The 23,895-nt window shown below is 74.4% G+C and overlaps 2 protein-coding genes across 2 annotated transcripts; one reads left to right on the top strand and one right to left on the bottom strand.

Moving 5' to 3' along the window:
• Window positions 1-300: 300 nt before the first annotated feature.
• Window positions 301-11,402, bottom strand: MAST3 (microtubule associated serine/threonine kinase 3). Its single transcript, XM_062178222.1, is given in 27 exon segments — window positions 301-1,517; window positions 1,672-1,853; window positions 1,968-2,104; window positions 2,335-2,457; window positions 2,539-2,759; window positions 2,865-3,053; window positions 3,502-3,731; window positions 3,870-3,991; window positions 4,262-4,368; window positions 4,680-4,802; window positions 4,967-5,068; window positions 5,173-5,338; window positions 5,527-5,659; window positions 5,834-5,972; window positions 6,160-6,368; window positions 6,700-6,785; window positions 6,940-7,001; window positions 7,249-7,381; window positions 7,528-7,629; window positions 7,830-8,039; window positions 8,480-8,555; window positions 8,817-8,974; window positions 9,241-9,297; window positions 9,299-9,320; window positions 9,596-9,665; window positions 9,778-9,866; window positions 11,317-11,402. Coding segments are annotated over 27 exon segments (3,819 nt in total). The 3' UTR covers window positions 301-1,032.
• A 5,770-nt stretch (window positions 11,403-17,172) lies between these two features.
• IL12RB1 (interleukin 12 receptor subunit beta 1) lies at window positions 17,173-23,687 on the top strand. The gene is made up of 16 exons (XM_062179441.1): window positions 17,173-17,252; window positions 17,605-17,664; window positions 18,092-18,200; window positions 18,677-18,840; window positions 18,958-19,094; window positions 19,199-19,233; window positions 19,466-19,620; window positions 19,934-20,016; window positions 20,363-20,591; window positions 20,710-20,856; window positions 21,326-21,463; window positions 21,689-21,841; window positions 22,101-22,232; window positions 22,480-22,576; window positions 22,761-22,842; window positions 23,192-23,687. Exons 1-16 carry the CDS (start codon window positions 17,201-17,203, stop codon window positions 23,402-23,404), a joined length of 1,986 nt encoding a protein of 661 aa, XP_062035425.1. The 5' UTR covers window positions 17,173-17,200; the 3' UTR covers window positions 23,405-23,687.
• Window positions 23,688-23,895: the final 208 nt, after the last annotated feature.

Below are 23,895 nucleotides of genomic sequence, written 5' to 3' on the forward strand. Positions count from 1 at the left end.
GCGCCTCCGGAAACGGCCGAGCGCCGGGCGTTGCCATGGCGACTGCGGGCGTCCGGAAACCGCCGAGTGGGCTCGGCCTACGGAAGCCCGGATGGGACCCTGCGCGCCCGGAAATGGCCGCGGACGCAAGCGGGGGGGGCGTGGCCGAGGGGTGCCGAGCGCGTCCGGAAAGACCCGAGCGCACGGCGTTCGGGCACCGCTGAAGCGGACCCCCGGCGCTCGGAGCAGCCTCGCACGAAGCCCTATGCAGCCTTCACAGCCCACCCGTGGCCCCCACCGAGGCAGACACGGACCCCCGTTTGTAAATGCGGCTTTTATTCGCGGCCAGCTCCAGGCGTGGTGGGGGGCGGCGTCTCATGCATAGCTGGGTCTAACCTCCAACACCAGGCACGGGCTGGGTGGGCGTGGGTCTCGGAGGGGTGCGGGGCGGGCAGCAGCGTCTCTCGGGCCCCCTCTGGCTGGGGCTGCACTCGGACCCTCCTCTCTCGCGACCCCGCCCCACGGCCTGGCTGACCCGCGGGACCACCCGTGCCCCTGGCCGGCCGCGGGGAAGAAGCCACGCAAGCCGCCCCTGAGCCCCTGCGCTCTGTCTCGGACTGGATGGGGGCGCCCAGGCTCGGGCGTGGGAAAGCCCCGGTCCCCGAGCCACGCGCCGGACAGCGAGTCAGACACATCAAGGGGGGGTTGCCAATCACTCGGGCCCCGCCCCAGCCCGGGACGCACCTGCACATGCCCCTGACCACTGCTGAGACCCTCAAGGCGGCCCGCGCAGCAGGGCGTGGGGGCGGGGACCCCCGGGCTCCCGCCCACCTCGGGCCCCGGGCGCGGGATGCGATAAAGCCACAGCGGGCGCGGACACACGGGCTCGCGCGGACAGACAGGGCGTCATCCAAAGTGCGGGGCGGGGCCAGCGGCGCGGGGGAGGGCGCAGCCTGCCTATTGCTTATAAAAAAGTAATAAATTAATCGCAGGGCCTGGGTCTGGGGATCCTCGGTGTCTTCCCGCCTCCCAGGTGCCGCGGGCCGGGGCCACTCAGTGCCGCCCCGCGGGCCCGGGGGAGCCCTCCACAGCGATGCGCGGCACCGCGGCCGCCTCCTGCGGGGGCCGGTCGGGAGGCTCATCGGGGTCGTCGGGGGGCTCCTCGGGGGGCTCGTCGAAGCTCACTTCCTGCACCGCCTCCTGCTTCTTGAAGGAGTCGCGGCGCTCGGACAGGTGCAGCCGCCGCATGACCACGAGCTCCGAGTCCGGCCGCTCGCCGGCGCCCAGCTTGTCGGCCGACTGGCCCCGGCGCAGCAGCCGCGGGGAGCGCGCGGGCCCGGGCAGCGGCGAGGGCGCGCGCGGCGGACCGGCCAGCGGCGACGGCGGGATGCTGCTCGTGGACTTGCGGCGCCCGGCCTTGTGGCGCGGCGGCCCCAGCTTGGCGGCCAGGCCGTGCAGCGAGCTGGGCCGGGTGTGACCGCCGCCCGGGGACGCGGGGCTGCTGGAGCCCGGGGAGCCGCTGGGCGGGGACGCGCTGTCTGCGGACGGCAGGGCCCGGGTCAGCGCTGCCGGCGCCTTGGGGCCACCGGCCACGTCCGGACCTGCAAACACCCGAGCTGGAAAACTCCTGCTCGCCCGCCGGAGCCCTACCTCCCAGGCCCTCGCCCCTCCCGGGCCGCCCCGTTCACGCACCTGCTGCGGCGTCCGGGGCGGGGCTGCGGCTGGGCGTGGTGGGGCTAGGGGAGAGGCTGTGAGTGGGCGAGCCGGGCAGGCTCTCGCTGGACGACAGCGAGTGGTGGAGGCCGGAGGAGAAGCTGCGGCTGGTCTGCAGCACGGACGCCTGCTTCGAGAGCTTCTTAAACAGCGACTTCCGCCTGGGGGCCGACAGACCGGGGTTCCCGACGGCCCGCCCCAGCACGCAAACCCCGCCCCCATGGGCCCAATCCCGCCCCCGCGGCGCCGCCGGAGCATGCGCGGTTCCTCCCCACCTGTCCTGGGTCTCGCGCCGCCGGCCCCGCTTGCCCCTCCGTGCCAGGCGGCCCTTGGCCACGTTCTTCCGGGCGGGGCCCACCTTGATGGACGTGTTCTCGAGCGCCGTGGTCCGCAGCGAGATCTTGTTGCCGCTCTGCGGGGGGGAGGGCGACGCGCCGGGGTCGCCAGGGGTCGCGGGGGTCACTGCCCCGACTGCGCATGCGCCCGCGCAGCCCCTTCCTCCGACCCGCCCATGGAGCCCAGCCCCTCAGGGAGCAGAGTGTATGGGGAGACGGACGCCCCCAGACCCCACGGGGCAGGACGGATCAGCAGGGGGACAGGAGTGCGGGGCACCAGGGAGGGCTTCCTGGAAGAGGCGGGTACCTTGAGCAGCAGCTCCACCACGTCCCTGTGCACCAGGCCCAGCACCGACTCCCCGTTGACGTGCGTGACCAGGTCCCCGGCTCGAAGGCCCGCCTCCTGGGCGGGGCTCCCCTCCTCCACGCTCTGCGGGGACACGGGGGTCAGAGGCCCGACCCCCGGGACCCTGCCCCCGCCCCTGCCCGCCAGGACGCCCGCCCCACTCACCCAGACCACGTGGTGCACCGCGTAGACGTCGCTGTCGCCCATGTAGACGCGGATGGCCCGCAGGCTGAAGCCGTACTTCTTGCCCGAGCTCTGGATGACCACGGGCGGCCGCGGGCTGCCGCACACGGGCCAGGGGTCGCGGCTGGGCGAGGAGTCGCGCGAGGAGGGGTTGGAGGACAGCGAGCGCGGGGACAGCGGGCTCAGGGGGCCGGTGCCGTCGTCTGCGGGCAGCGGTCGCGGGGTCAGATCCACCACCCCCGGCCCCTGACCCCAGCCGCCACCCCCTGCCCCCGCCCCCTACCCCCGGCCGCCACCCCCTGCCGCACCTGCGGTGACGATGAGCGACAGGGCCGACACTGACGCCGACTTGGGCACGCGGCCTGCGCTGCCCCCCGCCTTGTCTCTCGGGCCCCCCGGGCGGCGGCCCCGGCCCGTGTCCAGGGCCCGCGGCGTGGAGTGCCGGGTGCCGGTGCTGTTGCTGCGCAGGCGCGCGTGGCTGAGCGCCGTGGGGTCGGCTGCAGGCGGGCGGGCGGGGCGGGGGTCAGCCTGACTCAGCCCCTCTGCGCCTGTGCGGGCCGCACGCACCTCCCTCCCTGGGAGAGGATGACGCCCAGGGCCCCCTGGTCCCCGCTGTCCGAGAGCCTTGGCTGGGTCCAGCGCAGAGCCAGAAGCCACTGATTCGGACATGGGTCGAGACCTGGCTGCTCCGCCTCCAACCCGGCTCCCTGCTGAGGCGCCTGGGCCCCTGCACCTGCGTGGGAGACCCGGATGGAGCTCCCGGCTCCTGCCTGGCCCAGCCCTGGCCATTGCGGCCATTTGGGGAGTGACCCAGCAGATGGAGATCTCTCACCCCCCTCTTTCAAATCAGTAAGTCATTTTAAATTCCTGGGTAGCTGGAGAACTCCTACTCACCCTCAAAACCCTTCTCCAGTAGCCCCGCCCCCTCCCCGGGGTCCCACCCACCGGAGAGGCTGGAGGGCGTGGCTGGCGGCGGGGGCTCCGGCTCGCCCAGCACGAAGACCGGCCGCGCTGGGTCTCCGGGGGCCGCGCACGGCCCCTCGTCCTCCGAGGAGAAGGCAAACTTGGGCATGGCCTCCACGCTGACCGCGCTCGGGACACTCGGGCTGGGGCCGCGCTCGGGCTGGGACGAAGGCGAGTGTCCGGAGGGACCCGAGGGCGCCCAGGACCGCAGGCTGCGGGAGGGGGGGGGGAGGAACAGGCGTCAGCCCCGCCCCGTGGACGGAGAACCGCGCCGGCCCTGGCCCTGCCCCATGTTCGGGGCGGCTACGGCCCTTCGCCCCGGAGTCCCCGGGCAGCCCCACGGCCTGTACCGGACGTCAGTGCTCAGCCGACGGCCGCCCGCGCCCTCGGCCTCCTCCCGGTCCTCGCTGAAGCTCCTCTCCGCGAAGCCGGGGCCAGGCTGCACGGCCAGGAACTCTGAGCTGCTGTAGACCTGGGGGGATCAGAGGACCCGAGTGGAGCCGGCGGCCGCCCAGCAGCAGCCGGGAGAACAGCGGGAGGCCCGGATGGAGCTCCGTGGGGCCCTGCACCTGCGTGGGAGACCAGGGTGCAGCTCCTGGCTCCGGCCTCGGCCGACTGCGAGCTCTGAGCCCGCACACCGGAGCTCGCTCTCCCCTGCTCTCCCTCGCCCCCCACTCCGCCTCCTGCATGAGGTAAGCGACCCCTCGCAGCAGGAACACAAGCCCGCGCGGCCCGGGCGCACCTTGCTGAAGCGGTGGGAGCAGGACGAGAACTGCGGGATCTCGGCCGACGACTCCTCGTCGTTGGTGTCCTCGTCCGAGCCCAGGTGGCGGTACCGCTCCGAGCGCGCTGCGGGGCAACACGGGGAAGGGGTCTCCAGACGGCAGGCGCCGGGGGCAGCCGAGCGCCCAGGGGTCTGCTTGGTACAAGCCCAGAGCCCGGAACTGGACGGGGAGCTGGCCCCACCCCTCGATAAAGGCCGAGGGAGGAACCCCTGGGCCCTGCGTCCACACAGCGGGGGGTCCCCCCATGCGGCGAGAGCCCTGCCCCATCCTGCTGTCACTGCAGGCCCCGCCCCACCCCGCCCCATCACAGCAGGCCCCATCTCCGCCCTGTCAGTCACTGCAGGCCCCGCCCCCTGCCCCGCCCCCGTCACTCACTGTCGAAGTAGCTGGTGTCGTCCTCGGCCTCGAGCTGCGGGACGAACTCGGCCTTGTGGCGCAGGAGCCCTGCCCAGTCCAGGGCCCGGAAGAAGCCATGCGCCTTCACCTCGTGTGCACCGCCTGTGTGCGCATGCGCGGGTCAGGAGGCGGTGGGGCCAGCCTCCAGCCCCGCCCCCAGCCTCCAGCCCCGCCCCTGGCCCCACCCCAGCCCTCGCTCACCTGAGCCTGGCCGGGCCAGCCTGGCCCTGCCCACAGCCCCGCCCACAGCCCCAGCCTGCGCTCACCTGTGCCCAGCCGGTCCAGCGGGCTCTGGCGCAGCAGCCGGGTGATGAGGTCCTGGGCGTCGGCCGGGAGGGCGTCGTCCCCCTCTGGCCACACGATTTCGTCTGGAGCGGGCCCAGGGTCGGGTTCAGGTACAGGGCAGGGGTGGGTCCCGGTGGGTCCCACCCTGCCCGTGGGCCCCGCCCATACCCCCCCCCCCCGCACGCACCGCTGACCACCTGGCCGAACAGCTCCTCGGGAGTGTCCCCGAAGAACGGCACGCAGCCCACCAGGAACTCGTAGAGCACCACGCCCATGGCCCACCAGTCCACCGGCTTCCCGTAGCCCTGGCGGAAGATGACCTCGGGCGCAATGTACTCGGGCGTGCCGCACACCTGCGCGGGGGCGGGGGAAACTGAGACAGGAGCAGGGGGAGGGGGTGCTGAGGGAGCCCAGGGAGGGGGCTCTGCAGGGCTGGGGCGGGGCTCGGACCACACAGGCCCAGCCATGCCTCCCAGGCGCCAACCCCGACCAGCCGCCACGCCCCTCCCCTCGCAGACCCCGCCCACCCCGGCCTGCCCACCTGCTTGTCCACGAACTCGCGGGCATCCTTCTCGATGTGGCCCTCATAGAGGTTGGCGGCCATGCTCATGAGCCCGATCTTGGACAGGCCGAAGTCCGTGAGCTTGATGTGGCCCAGGGAGGTGATCAGGAGGCTGGGGGGGGGGGGGGCAGGAGCTCAGGCCAGGGAGGGGGCGTGGACCCGGCCTCCGCCCAGGGGCCTGGGATCATGGACAGAGCCGCCAGCGCAGCGCGGGGCTGAGCGCCTGCTATGTGCAGCCACAGCCCCACCACGTGGCCCCGCCCACCGACCCCGGACCCCCTCTCACTTGTCCGGCTTGAGGTCCCGGTGCACGATGCCATAGTTGTGCAGGTACTCGAGCGCCAGCACCGTCTCGGCGAAGTACATGCGTGCCATGTCCACGGGCAGCGGGCCCATGTGCTTGAGTAGGGAGGCGCAGTCGCCGCCTGGGGGGGCGGGGGCTCAGGCCACGCCCAGTGCTGCCGCGGCCCCGCCCCTCCTCCCAGGCCCCAACGGCTGCCCACTCAGCCCTGCCAGGGCCGGCCAGGGCATCTTCCACGTACTCCAGCACCATCAAGGCCCCGCCCCTCGTCCCCACCAGGCTCCGCCCCAAGCCCGCCTGGCCCCGCCCACCTTCCACGTACTCCAGCACCATGCACAGGTGGCGCCGCGTCTCGAAGGAGCAGAAGAGGCCGACGACAAACGGGTTCTCGGCGAACGTGAGGATGTCGCGCTCCACGAACACCTGCTGGATCTGGTTCCGCAGCGCCAGGTTCTGCTTGTTGATCTTCTTGAGGGCGAAGCGCTGGCGCGACTCGCGGTGCCTCACGAGGTACACGGCGCTGCGGGCGGGGGCGAGTGACGGGGCGGGGGTGGTGGCTGACGGGCCGGGGCCAGGGGGCTGAGGGCGCTGTGGGTGGGGGCTAGTGACAGGGCGGGGGCTGAGGGCGGGTGCGGGAGGTGGCTGACGGGGCAGCCAGGGGGCCACCAGGCCACGTGCGGGAGCCGGGGCCAGGGAGCCGCACAGCGCCCACCCCCACCGGGCTGCCACATGCCCTGGGGTCCTGGTCTCCACCTCCCAGCCCAGGGAGTCCTCGACCCAGGGGCTGTGCCCAGGCCTCAGTCTTCCCGCGGCCATCTGAGAAACGGGTCCGCAGAGGACCCAACACTCACCCGTAGGCCCCGTTGCTGATGAGTTTGATGGTCTCAAAGTCGCTCTCGCATGGCTTCCTCCTGGATGGGCCGAGCAGGGCTGGCCTCTGGTCAGGGGGAGAGCGGGCTCAGGGCCCCGCCCAGTGCAGAGCTGGCCCCGCCCACTGCCCAGCAGGCCCTTCCCTGCCTGCCCCAGGTCCCAGCTGCTGTTGGACCCCCTGCCTCTTACCCAGGCTCCCGCCCCGCCCGCCTCCTGCTCACCTCGGGCGACTCGGAGGCTGGGGGCTGTGCCCCGGCGTGGAGCTGACCCAGCGGCGGGATCTCTGCCGGACGGGGGCAGGGCATGAACGGGGTCCCTCAGCTTGGCCCCACCCACACCAGAAGCCCTGGGAGCCCAGTCCGAGCCTGTTTCCCCTATGGCCGGCGCAGCACCCACGACACGCAAGCATCCGGGTTCAAGCCCGAGGCCCCAGCTCGCTGCCACCCCAGGTCCCCCGATGGAGCCTCAGGCCCCGGCCAGCGCGGGCACCCGGCTCGCTGCCGCCCCCCACAGGCCGCGCGGGTCCTCACCCTCCAGCGGGTCCCTGGTCAGTCCCAGCTGCCCGATGATGTAGCGGGGCAGGTCCGCGCCGACGCCCTGACCCTCACGAGCCTGACCCTCGGCCGCCTCCAGCAGGTGGTAGAACTCCTCAGGGTCGAACTCCTGGCGGGGAGCAGTCAGCCAGGCCTCGGCCGCGCGCAGGGCCCTGGGACCCACGGACCGCACGCACCAGGCCCCCGACCCCACACCCCATAGCGCCCGCACCAGGCCCCAGGACCCACGGCCCGCACGCGGCGCACCGCACGCACCAGGCACTCCAGCAGCCGCGCCGGCCGCGCGATGATGATGAGCAGCTTCCGCACGAGCTGCACGATGACGCCAACGTCCGCACTGTCCGAACGCTCGTGGGCCTGGGGAGGCGGGGCCGTCGGCGGGGGCGGGGCCTCACGGGGAGCGCCCGCCCACCCAGCAGCCCAGGCCCCCAACTCCGCCCCACCTGCTCAGGCCTCCCTGCCCAGGAGCACCCCGCCCACCCAGCCAGGCCCCACCCAATGCCCAGCCCAGGCACCACCCCTGTCCCGGGCCCCGCCCATGCCCCGCCCCCACGCACCTCCTGCAGCAGCCTCTCCAGCTTGTCCTGCATCTCCAGGAAGTAGCGGGAGGTGACCAGGGCCTCGGCCGACTTGGCCAGGCAGTCGCGCGCCAACTCGGCGATCTGGTGCTGCACGAAGCCCAGGACGCCGTCAGCCAGGGCCAGCCGGGCGCCGGGCGCCGCGGCCGCCAGGAACTCCCGCAAGCGGCCCTCCATCTGCGCTGTGGCCTGGCAGGAGACGGGGTCAGGGGTCAGGGGCCAGGCTGGGGGACAGGGGACGCGGTATGGGTGTCGGGGCCAGGCCAGGCCGGGGCCCGGGGGTCTGGGCTGGGGGACGAGGGTCAGGGGCCAGGTTGGGGACAAGGGACGTGGTACGGGTGCCAGGGGCCAGGCTAGGCCGGGGACCGGGGGTCAGGGGCACGCCGAGGGACAGGGGGACAGAGTCAGGGGCCAGGGCCAGGGGTCAGGCCGGGGAATAGGGGATGAGCTACGGGTGTCAGGGGCCAGGCTAGGCCGGTGGACTGGGGTCAGGGCCGGGGGGCCAGGGGCCAGGGGCCCGAGGCGCGGACCAGGCCGCAGGAGCCGGGTGTGCCGTGGCGAAGTCGCCGCTAGGGGCGCCCGCAGCACCAGCCCAGCGGCCTGGGCATGCGCACCCGGGAGGCGCCCACCTTGGGGAAGCGCTCCCGGTACACGTGGTTCATCATCACGATCTCGTTGTCCACGGAGCCGGTGGCGCGGCCCGGGCTGCGGGGGGTGGGGGTTTCGTCGTGAGGCGCGGGGTCGAGCCCGAGGAGGGGGTCTGGGCCCTGGGAGGGAGGGGTCGTGCCCAGGGAGTGGGCTCTGGACGGGGGTGGGGGTCTGGACCGGGGAGAGGGCTCTGGGCTGGAGGGGTGGGCGCTGGGCCCAGGACGTGGGGGAGGGGGCTCTGGGTTGGGGGGTGGGCTCTGGCCCAGGGTGGGGCCTCTGGCGGGGGGGGGGGGGTGGGAGGGTGGTCCAAGGCCACACCTGAGGCTGCGGGACCGGGGCCGCAGGCGGGGCGAGCGCCCGCCCTCGTCGTCGGCCACGCTCTCCGAGCTCCGGAAGTGCTTGGACAGGAAGTGTAGCTCATCGGGCGTGGGCTGGAACGGGAGCTGGTGCAGCCGCTCCCGGGAGGACGAGCTGGACTGGGGGGCGGCAGGGGGTCAGCACCGCGCTGGGACCGCAGCGCCCCCCCCGTGCCCGGGCTGGCCGCCTCGCGCCCAGCTCCTGTGCATCCCACACAACCCCACCTCCCATGCCCCCCTGCCCACCCCTGGAGCCCCGGGCCCCCGTCCAGGTCCCGGCAGCCCCCGAGCTGGGTTCTCTGGGGCCTGGAGGGGCAGCCTGGGCGTTTGCTGAGTGAATAAGCAGTCAACACTTGGGGGAATCCCGCAGACACCTCCCCGGGTACCGAGACGGTGGAGCTGGGCGTGTTGGTGCCATAGCCGGAGGACGGGAGAGAGGCGAGGGGACCACCTCCTGCCATCGGCCCTGTGAGAGAGAGAGAGGACTGTGGGTGGAGGCCGGGCAGAGCGAACCCGCTGTGCGCCTCCTCCAGGGAGCCCTCCTGGACTGCAGCAGCCGCCCGACCAGGCCCCGTGCCCTGCGCGGTATACAGCAGGCGTCCGCAAGCGCTCAGTGGAGCGACTTTCCCAGGGCGGCCGGGGTGGGGTGGGCGTGGGGCGTAGCTACCGAGGGGAGGGGACAGGCACGCAGCACGCAGCCCCAGCCCCCCCCTCCTGACCGGGGTGGGGGGGCCTCCTCACCTGCGGGCGAAGGGCAAGCCGAGGGCACCAGCAGCGGAGAGGTTCCGGGGACTGTCCAGGGGGCTACCGCCTGCGGGGCGGGGCCGGAGCAGGGGGCGGGGGCAGAACAGCGGGGCGGGGTCAGAGCAGGGGTCAGCGTCCCCGGCCCCCCAACCCCACACTCACCCGCGCCCCGCACTCACCTGTGGGCACCGACAGCGGCGACAGAGGCCGCGACAGCGTGGGCGACGGCGTTCCGACCACCAGGCTCCGGCGGCTTCCGCTGCGGCAGCTGCGGGGGAGGGGGCACTGAGCAGGGGGACCCCGGCCCGCCCCAGGGCAGGACGGGAAGTGGTGGACAGACCCCCGCCCGCCCGGCGTTCAAGGGCCCGCGTGTCCACACGGCCTCACGGTGGACCCCACACTCCGCCTGGGGCCGGGAGCACCGGCCAAGCAGGCGGAGGCCTGGACGGACCCTGGCCCCAATCTCGGGGCAGCCCCGGCCGGTTTGGGGACGACCTCCAAGTAACACGCAGGTGGAACCCGGCCACGGCCCAGGGACGCGGGAGACACGGGGCCCCCAGATCCCAGGGCCCATGGATACGGAGAAACAGGGCCCCCGAGACCACACAGCCTGGGGCCCCCAAGACCCCACGACCCCCCAAGGCCCCACAGCCTAGGACGTGGAAGACACAGGGACCCCGAGACCCCACGGCCCAGGGCCCCCAAGACTCCATGACCCCCCAAGGCCCCACAGCCAAGGGACGTGGAAGACACAGGGACCCCCAAGACCTAGGGCCCCCAAGACTCCATGGCCCCCCAAGACCCCCAGGGCCAAGGGATGCTGGGAGACACAGGGCCCCCAAGACCCCCCCGGCCTAGGCACCCCAAGACCCCCCGCCCAGGGCCCTCAAGAATCCCAGGCCCAGTGCCCCCAAGACCCCCTGGCCCTGGCCCACAAGACCCCCCAGCCCAGGGCCCCCAGACCCCATGGCCCGGGCCCCCCAAGACCCCCAGGGCCCGGGGACGTCGCAGAAACAGCCCCCACGCCCCGCCCACGGTTGCCTGGCAACTGCTGCTCCCGCCGCGCGCTCCGCCCCCTCCCTCCGCCAACGCAGCTCGGCGGCTGCACTGGGCGGGTGGGGGAGCAGAAACGGCGCCCCCCGCCCGGGCAGGCTTGGTCAGCCCACCGCAGGGGAGGGGCGCCCCGGGCCTGGCCCCCGCCTCCGGGTCGGCGACCCTCAAGGACCGGGCGGGGCTCATCCCGAGCCCCAGCTGCGCCCATTTCCCGGACGGGGACACCGAGGCCGGGCTGGGCCCAGCCACAGCCCACGGGCGCAGAAGCCAAAGCGAGAACCGATCTCGGCTTCCTGGTCCCCCCCCTCCCCCCGCCACATCCGCCCCCGCCCGGGACAGCCGCGTGCTCCGCCTCCGACCCCGGCCTCCCCAGCATCCACTGAGCGCCGACTGTTTACCCCAGTCCCCCCCCCAGGTCTGCCAGGGTCCAGGAAGCAGCGGGAGAATTAGAAATCAGGCGGCGGGCGGAGGCGAGGTCTGAGCTCTGCCCGCGGATCGGGGTCGGAGCCCCGCGCCCGCCCCCGAGACCCGAGACCCCAGCCCGCACCGCCCCCAGCAGCCCCGGTGCGAACCCGGCTAGAGCCCCCGAGACCCCCGCCCGCCCCGCGCCCCGGTGCGACCCCGCGGCGCCGCCGAGACCCCCGCCCGCCCCGCGCCCCCGGCACCTCTTGGAGCGCTGCAGCAGCGCGCCCTTGGCCAGGCGGCTCCGGGGCCCGGGCGCCGCCGCCGTCCAGCAGCTGGGGTCCGACATGGCGCCGCCGCCCGAGGCCCGGACCCCGCGAGCCGCGCAGGGCGGGAGGCGCCGCCGCGGGGCTGCGCGGGGCCGCGCGGGGCCAGCGAGGAGGAAGCGCGCGCCGGAGTCGGAGCCCCGCCCACACGGAGGCGGGGCCGGTGCGGCCGGGGGCAGGGCCTGGGCGAGGCGGGGCCAGCGAGGAGGAAGTGGGCGCCTGACCTGGGGAGCCCCACCCACAGGGGGCGGAGCCTGGGCGTGGCCAGCGAGGAGGCAACACTCGCCGGAGTGGAGAGCCCCGCCCAGTCGGGACGGGGCGTGAGTGGCTGGAGGCGGGGCCTGCGAGAAGAGGAAGCGCGCGCCGGTATTGGGAGCCCCGCCCACATGGGGCAGGGCCGGGGCGGCTGGGGACAGGGACAGCGAGGAGGAAGCGAACCGGCAGTGGGCGGGGGCGTTGACAGGACGGGGGCGTGGCGTGGCTAGGGCCGCGAGGCAGCGGGGCGTGGCGTTGCCAGGGCCGCGGGCGGGGGGCGGGGCGTTGCCAGGGCTGTGGGCAAATGGGCGCGAGGCAGGCGCCGCTGCAGTCGGCGGGGCGGGGTCGGCTGCCGCTCGCCCCCCCGCCCCCTGCGCGGCGTCCCGGCTCCTTACGCTCCCCGCCGACCCCGCCCCAGCACCCCAGACCCCAGGGGCCGCCCTCACCCGCTCCCGGGCCGGCGTGGCCGCAGCCTGTGTCCCCGACTGCGCCACGGGCTGAGCCGGCTCCAGCACCCCTGGGGCGGCGACGCTCTGCTGCCCCCTACTGGTGGCCGCGGGCCCTGCAGCGGCCTCCGCACCAGCTCTGAGCCGCGACCACCCTTCCCCTGGGGTGGGGTCCTCGCATCCTCAGTTCTTCCCTAGAGACCCCGGCCAGGGAACCCGAACACTGGATCTCCCCACGGGAGCTAGGGGGCTTCACCGAGCTGCGCCCCCGAGACCCCGGGTCCCGGTCCCATCCCGGCTCTCACAGGTTCTGGGAGCGGCAGTGAGGGCCCAGGCGCTGGAGATCTGGATGGAGCTCCTGGGGAGTGATCCACAGGCAGGGGCGCGCCCTCCCTTCCCCACCCTGGTGGGGTCTCTTTATCCGTCAACTCGCCCCGGCCCCCGGCGCACAGTCGGTCCAGTCTGCTCCCCGCTAGCGGCTAACTCGCACTAGCGTGTGAATGACTGACAGACACCAGCTCTGGGCCTCGGGTGCAGGGAAGCCTGGGCGGTTTGCAGCGTGGCCCCGCCCCCGATGGCTTCCTCCCAGGAACAGGGCCCGGGTATACAGCCGGCGCTCACCGGGGCCTGGGAACCCTGCACCTGTCCCTCAACTGTCATTCACCTGCCGGGGCTGCGGGTGCCCAGAGACGGAGGCCCCGACCCTGAGGACCCTGACCTGGGGCCGCGCTGGTGACCCTAAGGACTCCCCGGTGGCGGCAGCGCGGGGGATGGGGGGCGGGCTCGGAGCAAACGACCCCCTGGCTTCCCCGGCCCTGTCTTCCCCCAGCAACAGCCCAGGGCCCACTGAGACCCCCGCCAGGCCCAGGACCCCCGCCTCCGGCCCCGTTCGGGTCCAACCTGAGGCCCCGCCCACCCCCTTCCCCTTCCACGTCCGCGTTGAAAGGTTGCCTCCTTCAGGAAGGCCTCCAGGATAGGCAGGCTAGAGCCCGCTGGTGGTCCCTGTCTGCTCAGCTAGTGCATCCGGGACCCGGAGATGCTTCCAGCCCCCAACTCAGGCACACACGGACCCCGAGGGCGGGCTGGCCACAGTGCCACTGGACAGGAGCATTCTGGGAACTCCACAGGCAGGGTCCCCAGGGACTCGAGCTGACCCAAGGGAGAGGGGTGAGCACCCCACAACAGTGGGAGGGGCTCGAGCCAGGCCCCGCCCCCTGCACGCGCCCCGCCCCCCGGCCCCGCACTCACCCGCGTCCCCGGCGAGGCAGGCTCAGCTCCTTCTGTAACACAAGAACCGGGGGTCACCCGAGAAGCCCCGCCTCCGTGCTCAGACCCTGACCCCGACCCCGCCCCTCCCCCCGGACCCCGACCCCGGCCCCGCCCCCAGGGCTGCTGGCCCATTCTCCCGGCCGCACTGAGGCGCCGCCCCCGTCTCTATTTTTGCTGCGCTGGGCTCAGGCTGCCCACGGCCCTGCAGGGCGGTCGCCATGGCAACCGCTGACGCCAGCGGCCCCGAAGCCAATCAGAAGGACCTGGGGCCGCCGTCTTGAATACCCCGTGGCACAGGGCGCTCACTACCGCGCAGGGTCTCATCCCAACCTCTGTGCCCTGGGCTGGGCGGACGGGCCCGCGCCTGGACACGGGGGACCCAGCGCTGGACGTCGAGGCCCCGGACACGGAGGGGGTGCCCAGCGCCAGACGTCCGCGCTCTGGACACGGGGGGAGGGAACCCAGCGCCTGACACGGGGGACCCAGCCGGATGTCAGGGCTCACCGGGCCGGTGTCGCCCTGACCCCCGCCCAGTGACCTGTGGCCTCCGTGTCCGATGGGGGCGCTGGTGGGGTGTGAGGGTCAGGGCTGGACCTGGGCTCCGCAGCGCTGACCACAGCGGCCCCCCTCCCTGCTCCCAAATGTCCAGGGCTGGAGAGGCGAAGGAGGGGTGCACTGCGGCCCCGTGTCCAGGGCCACCCCCGCGCCATCTGCTTCCCGAACAAATGTGGGGAGGTTCCCACCCCAAGGCCCCCGTTCTTGGGACCCTACCCCCAAGGCCCCGTTTCTGGGCCCCCACCCCCCAAGTCTCCCGTTTTTGGGCCCCCACTCCCCAAGGCCCCCGTTCCTGGGTCCCCCATCTGTGCTCCAGCCCCGTCCAGAGAGCTGGGGGGTTGGGGCCCTGGAGATGAGCAATGCCCGAGGTCTTCCCGGAGGAGGAGAGCCCGCAGGCCCCAGAGTAGGCAGGGGTGCCCGCCCTCCAGGAGACCAGGCGCGGACACCTGTCCTCGACCCTGACCCTGTCCGCGGTGACCGCTCGCGCTCAGGGCCCCGGACAGCCGCACGATGGGCCCAGCCTAACCCGGCCAGGGTCCTCGCCCCGCCCCGCCCCGCCGCCTGCCATTGGACGGACGTGACCGGCATTGGCCAATCAGCGCCCGACCCGGGGCAGCCGCTCAGCTTTATGAATCGGTTCTTTGACCTCCGGCCCGCCTCCGGGGCCGCTGATTGGCTTGCAGCAGCGGCCTACCTCCTGATTAGCTGGGGGGCGCCATGCCCCTTGAGGGGGGGTCTCCAGTCAGGCCCAGACCCGCAAGGGATCGAGCTTGAGCTCCTTCTGAGCCCCTCCACTCAGCTGTCCCACCCCGCTGCCCTCGGGGAGACCGGGCTATGACCGGACCTCACTGGGGGTCTGCATCCGGCTCCCCCTGGCTCCCGGCCCTAACTCCTGGCTCCAGCACCGCGCTGGCTCCGGGTCCAACAGGTGTCGTTCTCTGCCTCAGGGCCTTTGCACCTGCCGGCCGCTGCCCAGCATTCCTGTGTCCCTGGTCAAAGGGAGCGCCAGCCTGGTCTGCAGTCTGTGAGGCCATCTGGGAAGCTTTGACGCCCCCCCCCCCGCACCCCAGCAGCTGGCCCCTCTCTGACGTCAGCCGCGCCCCCGTTGCCTCCCCGGGGGCGGCGTCACTATTTTCAGAGGCCGAAGGCGGGGGCTGGCGCGGAGCTGGGACTGCAGGCAGAGCGGCCCCCCCAGCCGCGCTGCCCCCTCCTCTCGGCGCTGCCCCCAACGCCCTGGCTGGGGCCGGGGCCCCGGCTCCCCGCCACCCCTCAAGGGCGCCCCCCTCACCCGAGCCCCCAGGCGGCGCTGCGCAACTCTGGGGACTCCCACTCGCCGCCCTGGGGTCTGCAGGGCGGGAAAACTGAGTCCGGGGTCCCGCGGCCGCCGCTGTCCCCGCCCCGGCCCCCCAGCAACCCTGGCCAAGCCACAGCCGCACCTGTCCTCCGCCCCCGCCCCCGCCGCGGCCCCCTGCCTACCGCGGTGGTCTCTCCCCGGCCCGGGACTGGGACCGCGGGCGACACAGACAGCGGGGCAGGGGGCTGCGCTGCTCGCGCCGGGCCGGGTGCCCCCGCCGACGGCTCCTGGCTGTCACTCGGGGGCCCGCGCCGCCCCGCCCCCCCGCCCCCTCCCGCGCCCCCCGCCCCCGCCGGGGTCGCACCTGCAGCCCGCGGCGCCGCAGCAGGCTCGGCTCGTCCATCGCCCGGATCCGCGCGGCCGGCCCCGCCCCCGGTCAGCTGACGCGCGCCGGCCCCCGCCCCCTCGGGAAGAGCAGGCCCCGCCCCTCCGGCCCCGCCTCCGGGCAGTGACCGCACGCGGAATTCGGGGCCGCGGAGCCGCTGCGTCCCCATTCTCAGGACGGAGCCACTGAGGCCCGGCGAGGTTCGCACGCGTCCCGGGCCAGCAGCGTGGCGGCCCCGGGCCCGGCCCCGAAACCAAGTTAACGAAGACTCTCGAGTCTCGCGTTTTTACTCTGGGAAGCGGACAGACCCGCAGCCTGCTGCCCAAATGCCCGGGGCCCACGGCTGCATCCCGGTTTCCCAGGCCACAGGGCCGGACTCTAACCCGGATCCGCCCGGGCTGCGCCCCCCCCACCGAGGCCGCTCTGTGATTGGCCAGGTCGGCCGGCGGTCAGCCAAGCAGACGCTGCCCTGAGACTGCCTAGGACCCGAGGGCCGCGAGGCCGGCGGGAACGCCCCGGGGAGGGGTCCCGGGAGCCCCTCCCCCGCCTCTAAGCTCCTGGCGAACTCCTATCCACGCCTCAACACCCGCTGGGGGAGCCTGGGGGGGCGGGGCCGGAAGCTCTGATTTCCGGGCGCTGGGGCCCTGTGGGACCGTGAGTAGTTGGGGGGGCAGGGGAGAGGCGGGGCCAGGGCGTCTCCCAGGGACCCTGGCTTTGGGCCGGAGTCCTCCCTGCTCACCGCGCCCCCCAGGGAGCCCATGCCCGTCTTCCAAAGCAGCCTTGGCTGGAACACCTCCTCCGGGCAGCCCTTGGTACTTGCGCGGCGCACCGCAGCCCCCCTGCCTCCCAGGAGCCCCTGATCCCGCGGGGGGCTCTGCACCCGGCCGCGCCTCCCCCGCACCCAGCCCCGCCCCCCGCCCGCCCCGCGGGTCGCAGACCCGTCCGCCCTGTGCCAGGCCCTGGACACTGGGGCTTTGTCCCCAGCGGCCCAGCTGCCCACGGGGCCCAGCGCCTGGGGGCGGGGCGGGGCGGGGCGGGGCTGCGGAGGCTGCACCTGCTGTCCCCCGCCCCCCGCCCGGGCCTCAGTTCCCCCAGCCGCTGCCCTCTCCCTGGACCGGGGAACCAGGACCCTCACCTCACCCACCCCACCCCCGCTTCCGGGCTGTGGCTTGGCCGGTTCGCGCTGGTTCCCGCCTGGGGGGGGGGGCTCCCTCAAACCCGACGGGGAGGAAGTGATGGTTCCATCAGGGGCCCCAGAGATCTTTCTAGAATCCGGGCCATGCCGGGGAGGGGCAGGGCGCGCTGGAGAGGGGGCGACCGGCGCCCGAGGACCCCAGGCGCGCTGGGGAGGGGGCTCCCAGCGCACGAGGACCCCAGGCACGGGAATCCAGCCGGGTTCGCGGGTTCTGGCCTGGGCCCGCGCCTGCCCAGACCTGGGGCCCAGACCCCGACCCGCAGCCCGGCTGCCCCTGGCGTGGGTTTGTGGTTGGGTGAGCCGCCGCCGCCAGGCTGGCTTCCTGGGTTTCTCCGGCTCTGACGCGCCCCGCGGGCTGTGACGCCCTTTCCGCTCCCTTTCTGGGTCAGTTTCCCGCGCTCGGCCGGGGACTGCGGGGTCGCATGGAGCCGGCGGGGCTCGGCCTCGTCTTCCTCCTGGCGCTGGGGCCCAGCGGTGAGTTCCCGCCCCCTCCCCACCTCGGCTCCTGCTGGGGCTGGGGGCTGTCCGGGGCCTCGGTATTCCCCTTCGTCAAATGGGAGACCGGAGCTCTGGCACAGGGCCTCCGGGGGCTGGCGGTGGGGAGGGTCCCGGGGAGCTTGGGTGAGCAGGTGGGTGCACTGATTGACAGATGCCTAGACCACTGGCAGCATGGCTGGGCTGATGGGCCGGTGGGCGGGTCAGGGCGGTGGGGGCTGGGTGGGTCGGTGCTTGGGGGTGGCGTGGGGGCTGGGTGGGTCGGTGGGTGAGGCCGCGTGGCCGCGCAGGGCGCCGGGCGGGCCTCGCCATCAGCTCCAGGTCTTCGCAGCCGCCTGCAGGAGCGGTGGGTGCTGCTACGAGGAGCTGCCATACCCCGACGCTGACACAGGTGAGGGGGCGCCTGGGGGCGGGGTCGTCCTGGGGACGGGGGTCCTGGGGTCGTCCTGGGGGGCGGGGTCCTCCTGGAGGCAGAGGTTGTCCTGGGGGCGGGGTCATCCTGGGGGCGGGGTCCTCCTGGGGGGCGGGGTCCTCCTGGAGGCAGGGCGTCCTGGGGGCGGAGGCATCCTGGGGGGCGGGGGCGTCCTGGGATGGGGTCGTCCTGGGATGGGCTCGTCCTGGGATAGGGTCGTCCTGGGGGCGGGGACGTCCTGGGGGCGTGGTCCTCCGGGGGGCGGGGTCCTCCTGGAGGCAGGGCGTCCTGGGATGGGGTCTTCCTGGGATGGGGTCGCCCTGGGAGCGGGGCGTCCTGGGGCGGGGGATCGTCCTGGGGCCCGCGTCACTCTCCTCTCCTCACAAACCCCCAGAGTCGCCCCCAGACTCCTCGGGCCCCAGGGACCTGAGCTGCTACCGCGTCCCTGGCGCGGGTTACGAGTGCACCTGGCGCTACGCGGGGCCGGCGGGGGCGCAGCACTACCTGCGGAGCTGGTGAGCGGGGCGACTCCAGCCCAGAGCCCCGACCCCCGCCCACCCGCCCCGACCCCCGCACCGCCCGCGTCCTGATGCCGGCCCGGGGAGGGGCGGGGGGCGAGCCCGGGGCCAGCGGTGGCGCAGCACTATCTGCGGAACTGGTGAGCGGGGAGACCGGGGCCCAGACTCCCCCCAGCCCGGACACCCGCCCACCTCACCAAAGCCCTGACGCCCGCCGGGGAGGCGGGGTGGGGGGCGTGGCCGGGGCTGGCGGGGCACAGCACTACCTGGGGTGAGCGGGGCGACCCCGATCCACCCGCCCCGCCCACCTCCCCAAACGCCCGCACCCACCTCCTGACACCTGCCCGGGAGGCGGGGAGGGGGGAGCCCAGGGGGCGCGGCTATGGGCGTGGTCTGGGCGTGGGTGGGCCGGGAGGGCGTGGCCGGGCCAGGAGGCCCCCGCCGCCGCGCCCCTCACCCTGCTGCGCCCCCAGCCTCCGGCGCTGCTGCTACTTCGCCGTGGGCTCGTCCACGCGCGTGCAGTTCTCGGACCAGGACGGGGTGCGCGTGCTCGACGCCGTCTCGCTCTGGGTGGAGACGCGGGTGGCCAACTGCACGGAGAGGTCGGCGCGCGTGACGCTGCGGCTTCACGGCTGGGGTGAGCGGGGGCGGGGCCAGGTCAGACAGGGCGGGACCAGGCGGGAGGGGAGGGGCCTTCCAGGGTAGACAGGGGTGGGTCCAGGCAGTCGCTCACCCCGCCCCACCCCACCCCCAGTCAGGTACGACCCCCCTCGGGGAGACCCCCGACTGCTGAGGGCCTCGGGGCGCCTGCGCATGGAGTGGTCGGCAGCCGACCCCGAGCCCGCGGAGCTGCAGTTCCGCCGCCGGACCCCGGGCAGCCCCTGGGAGGTGGTGAGTCCCCGCCTGCCTGCCACGACCCCCGCCCAGTTCCCCCGCTCGCCGCACCCACGACCCACACCCAGGCCACGACCCCCGCCACTGCGCTCTCGTTCCAGGGCGACTGCGGGCCCGCAGCAGGACGCCGACTTCGGTGAGTGCACACAGTGGGCGCCTGCTGTGTGCGGGCCCTGGGCGAGGAGGGGGCGCTCGGGTGGGCGGCAGGGCCCCTGCGGCGCGGGTTATGCGGGCGGCTCCGAAGACAGTTGGCGTCTAATGTGGCCACGGCAGTCTGAGACCGCGCCTGTTCCTGCTCTGGCCCCACGGCTGGCACACAGCCCCGTATACAGGAGGCGTCTACTGCGTGCACGGCGGTCTGAGTCCAGCCCGGGCCTGACCGCGCTGCCGCCCCCAGAGTCCTGCGAGTGCCCCCTGGAGGCGGCCGCGGCCCAGGAGGTGCAGGTGCGGCGCCGGCGTCTGCGGTCGGGGGCCCCGGACGGCCCCTGGAGCAGCTGGAGTGACCCCGTGTGCGTACCGCCAGGTGAGCGACTGCGCAGGTGCGGGGCGGGGCCAGGGCTGGTGTGGGCGTGGCAGGGGCGGAGCGAGGGCTGGGCGGCGTGGGGCGGGGCCGGGCGAAGGCACGGGGCGGGGCGGGGCTTGTAGGGGTGTGGCGTGGGCATGGTAGGGTGGAGAAAAGGGCGGGACGGCCCTGGCCCTCCGCACGCTCCCTGGGAGCGGTCAGCCGGGGTCCCGCAGGGTTCGGCCGCGGAGGTCCGCGCGGGGGTCGCCCCGGGGAGGGGAAGGGGCTCCGCCGCGGCCCTGGGGTCAGCGCCCCTGCCTGTGCCCCCCCACAGAGGAGCTGCCCAAGCCCGCGATTTGGCCGAGCGTGGAGCCGCTGGGCCCGGACGGGAGGAGGCGGCTGAGCCTGCAGGGGGAGGTACAGGGGGCAGGGGGCGCTGCCACGGTGCGTGGGGGCGGGGTGCACGGGCTGGAGGGCCGTGAGAGTGGGCGGCTGGGGCGGTGGTGGGGTCCGCAGGTCCCGGGGCCAGGGTGTGCGGGCTGGGGTCAGTGCCATGTTGCGTGGGGGCGGGGCGGGGGACAGGGGGCAGAGAGAAGGAGGGGTCCTCCATCCCCTGGTTCACGCCCCAGGTGGCCCCACCGGCCAGGGCTGGGCCAGGAGCCAGGAGCTCCATCCGGGTCCAACACAGGTGCACAGGCCTGTGCACCCCTCAGGCCGCCTCCTCCGTGCCAGCAGCCGCGCCCACGCCCCTGCTCTCCCGCAGCCGCCCCCGCTAGAGCTCCCGGCCGGCTGCCGCGGGCCCGCCCCTGTCTCCTACGTGGTCCGGCTCCGCATGCTGTCCTGCCCGTGCCAGCCGAGAGCCGCCCGGACCCTGCGCCTGGACCGGAGGCCGCTGCTCTCGGCTGCCGCCTACAACCTCACGCTCGTGGCCCAGCACCGCCTGGGCACGCTCCCCGGCCAGAGCTGGCACATCCCAGCGGACACGCGCACGGGTACGGGGGCGGAGTGGAGGGGGGAGGGGAGGGGGCCGGGAGGGGTAGGGAGGGGGTGGAGGGGGGTCAGGCCGGGTCAGGCCGCAGCCCCAGTTCAGCCCCGCCCGCCCAGCCCTAGGCCCGCAGAATGTCAGCGTGGACGCCCATGGAACCACGCTGCGCTGGGCGGCCGGCGCCCCCGGCACCACCTACTGCATCGAGTGGCGGCCGCTCCCGGACTCCAGCGCGGCTGGCTGCAGGCTGTGGGCTGAGAGCGCGGGCACAGGTACGGCCGGCTCGGACCGGCAGGGGGCGCGCGTCAGGGCTGAGGGCGCGGACTAGGTACGGCTGCTGTGCTCCCGGTACTGACCAGCAGGGGGCGCGCGCGTGACCTCCGGCGCCCCGGGCCACAGGTTCGGCCGCTGTGCTCCTGGCCATGACCGGCAGGGGGCGCAGAGCGAGGTTCCTGGAGCTGTAAAACCTGAGCTGCCGCGGTCCGCTGGGAGCCGGCGGGGGCCAGGACGGGGGCCGGGGCGGGGGCGGGGGCCAGGGTGGGAGTGGCCCCCTTATGGGCGCCTCTCTCCATCCTCCTCCTCCTCCTCGCCCCCGCCTGACACCGGCCCTGTTGCCCCTGTAAGCTAGGGCAGGCCAGGGAGGGGCGCTGTGGCGAGGGCTTTGCAGCCCGAGTAGGAGCTCTCTGTCCGGTGGTCGCCGGCCAGGGGCAGTGGTCCTCAGGCCCCCGCCTGTCCACTCAGCGGTCCACAGCTGGAGCCCGGGAGCCGGGGATCTGGGGCAGGAGCAGTGCTACCGCGTGACCGTCCTGGCGTCCGTGCGGCCCCAGAAGCCCACCGCATGGTCCACGGTGCTGGCCACGCACGTCTTTGGGGGCAACGGTGAGGTGGGGTGGGGGTGTGGGAGGGGGCGGGGCAGGGGTCTGGCAGGAGTGGGGGGTCTTGGAGGGGGTGGGGCGGGGGCGGGGTGGGGAGGGAGCCAGGGGTCTGGGCGGGGGTCTGTGAGGGGGTCTGCAAGAGGCGGGGCCCTGTGTGAGCCCCGGCTCCGGGTCAGCTCCCGGCTGCGCCGCCCGTCCTGACCGCCAGGGGGCGCCCGCCCGCCCGCAGCCTCCCGCGCGGGGACCCCGGCCCGCGTCTCCCTGCGGACCCTGGGCGGCGGCGCGGTCACTGTGCACTGGGCCCCATCGGTGCTGGGCGGCTGCCCCGGCGTCCTGGAGCGCTACGTGGTGCGCCTGCGCGAGGACGGCGGCCGCGAGTGGGGTGAGCGGGCGTGGGCGGGGCTGGGAGGCGGGTCCGGGGCGGGGTTGGGGCGGGGCTGGGAGGCGGGTCCGGGGCGGGGCTGGGAGGCCTGGGCAGTTCCATGCCATGTGGGGTCCCAGGGGGCCTCAGTGCTGGGGGCGGGGCTGGGGCGGGTCTTGGGGCGGCCTGAGGGCAGCTCCGGGGCGGGGCTGGGGGACCCCCGTGTTCAGAGCGCCCCCGGCCCTGATCCCGGCCCTCAGCACCCCCCCCCCGCCCCCAGAGCTGCCCCAGGACCCCGCCCTGACTGAGCTCACACTCCGCGGCCTGCCGGCCGGCGCCTACACAGTGCAGGTGCGGGCGGACACCGCCTGGCTGCGGGGTGCCTGGACACAGCCCCAGCGCTTCCGCCTCGGTGAGTGCGGGGTCCACCCGGCAAGCACAGCTCGGGACCCTCCCCGGCCCTCCCTCGCCCTCCCCGCCCCTCCGTCCTTGTTCTCGAACTCCTCTGCGTCCTGCAAAACCCGGTGTCTGGGCTGAAGGACGGCCCCGCCCCAGCCAATGAGGCTGGGCGGGGGCGGGCGTCCACGCTTTCAGCCAATGAGGCCGGCGGGGGCAGGCGTTGGCGCTGACGGACGGCCCCGCCCCCGGCTCTCCTGCAGCCCAGCCACGCCCTGCACCTGTCCCCGTCCTCGCCGCCCTGGGCGGCTTCCTGGGCGTCGTGGTCCTGGGTGTCCTCGGGCTCCGCGGCCTGAGCAGGTGACCGGGGTGCGAGGCCGAGGCTGGGGGGGGGGGCTCGGACACCGCCCCTGGGGGCCCCTCCCCAAATTCCCACCCCTGGGACACTCTTTCCCCCGGCACCAGGACCCCCGATCCCCTCACCCCTGGCCCTGTGGGACCCCCCACTCCCCCGCCCCCGGCCTGACCCCTGCCACGCCCCCAGGGCCTCCCGTCTCCTGTGCCCCCCACTGCCCACGCCCCGCGCCAGCTCCGCCGCGCAGCTCCCCAGCGCCCTCGGGCAGCAGGTAGGGGGCTTCACTTCCGGCCACAGCTCGTGGGTGCAAGGAGGGGCTCCGGCCGGGGCGGGGCCGGGGCAGGGGTGAGGCTGACCCAGGGGTGGGGCCTGGGCGGGGCTGGACCTGGGGCTCCGCCTCCTGCCACCCTGTCCAGTTCCCCCAGCTGCCAGCGGCAAAAAACCTCCCAGGGCCCTCGCTGATTGGCCCAGCTCGGGTCCCAGGCCCACCCCTGAGCCAATGGCTGAGCCACAGGAGCTGGCACGCTCTGATTGGCCAGGCCGGGGTCCCACACCCTTGGCCAGCCCTGTGATGGGGCCAGGCCTGTGTGGACAGGGAGACAGGGCCCCTCTCTCTCCAGACTTGGCTGTGGAGCAGCCCGGCGGACTTCCCAGAAGAGGTGTACCCACAGCAGGCCCTGGTGGTCGAGATGGCTCGGGACGAGAGCGAGGGGCTGGAGCTGCCCGGTGGAGACGCCGAGCCGACCCTGGACACGCGCGGCCGCCACGAGGCTGGGGTCGCGGGGCCGCCGGCCTGCAGGACACTGCCAACGGCAACCCCGGCCGGGTTTTGAGCACCTGCTGTGTACCCAGCCCGTCCTCAGCAGGTGCAGGGCTCGGTTTTCACGGCCGGGCCCCAGTGCCCCCCCAGCCCCTCTTCCTGGGGCCCTGACCACCGCTTTCCGGTGGGAACCCTGGAGACCGCTGGGAAGCGGTAGCTGCGCCTGGTGGGCAGCCCTGGCCTCGGCCTGTTTGGGGCGGGGGAGCTGGGAGTGGAGGCTGCAGGGGCTTCTGGGGAACTCAGTTTGCCGGCCCATGAAATGCGCCTGGTGGGGAGGGGTCTCAGCCTTTAATAAACCTGTCTGCTCTCGGGCCGTGTGGTCCCAAATCCCCAGATGGCCTGGGAAGTCCACTCACTCACTCATTGATTCGGCAGGCCCAGCTGAGGCCCCGCGCCCTCCTCCCTATGCAGGCGGCGCCAATTCCCTGCCTCGGCCGCCAGGGGGGCAGCAGCGGCTCGTGCGCCGCCCGGGGCCCGGCTCCGTCCCAGCCCCGCCCACACCCG

Source organism: Lepus europaeus, chromosome 20 (assembly GCF_033115175.1).
Source record: "Lepus europaeus isolate LE1 chromosome 20, mLepTim1.pri, whole genome shotgun sequence".
Lineage (NCBI taxonomy): Eukaryota > Metazoa > Chordata > Mammalia > Lagomorpha > Leporidae > Lepus > Lepus europaeus.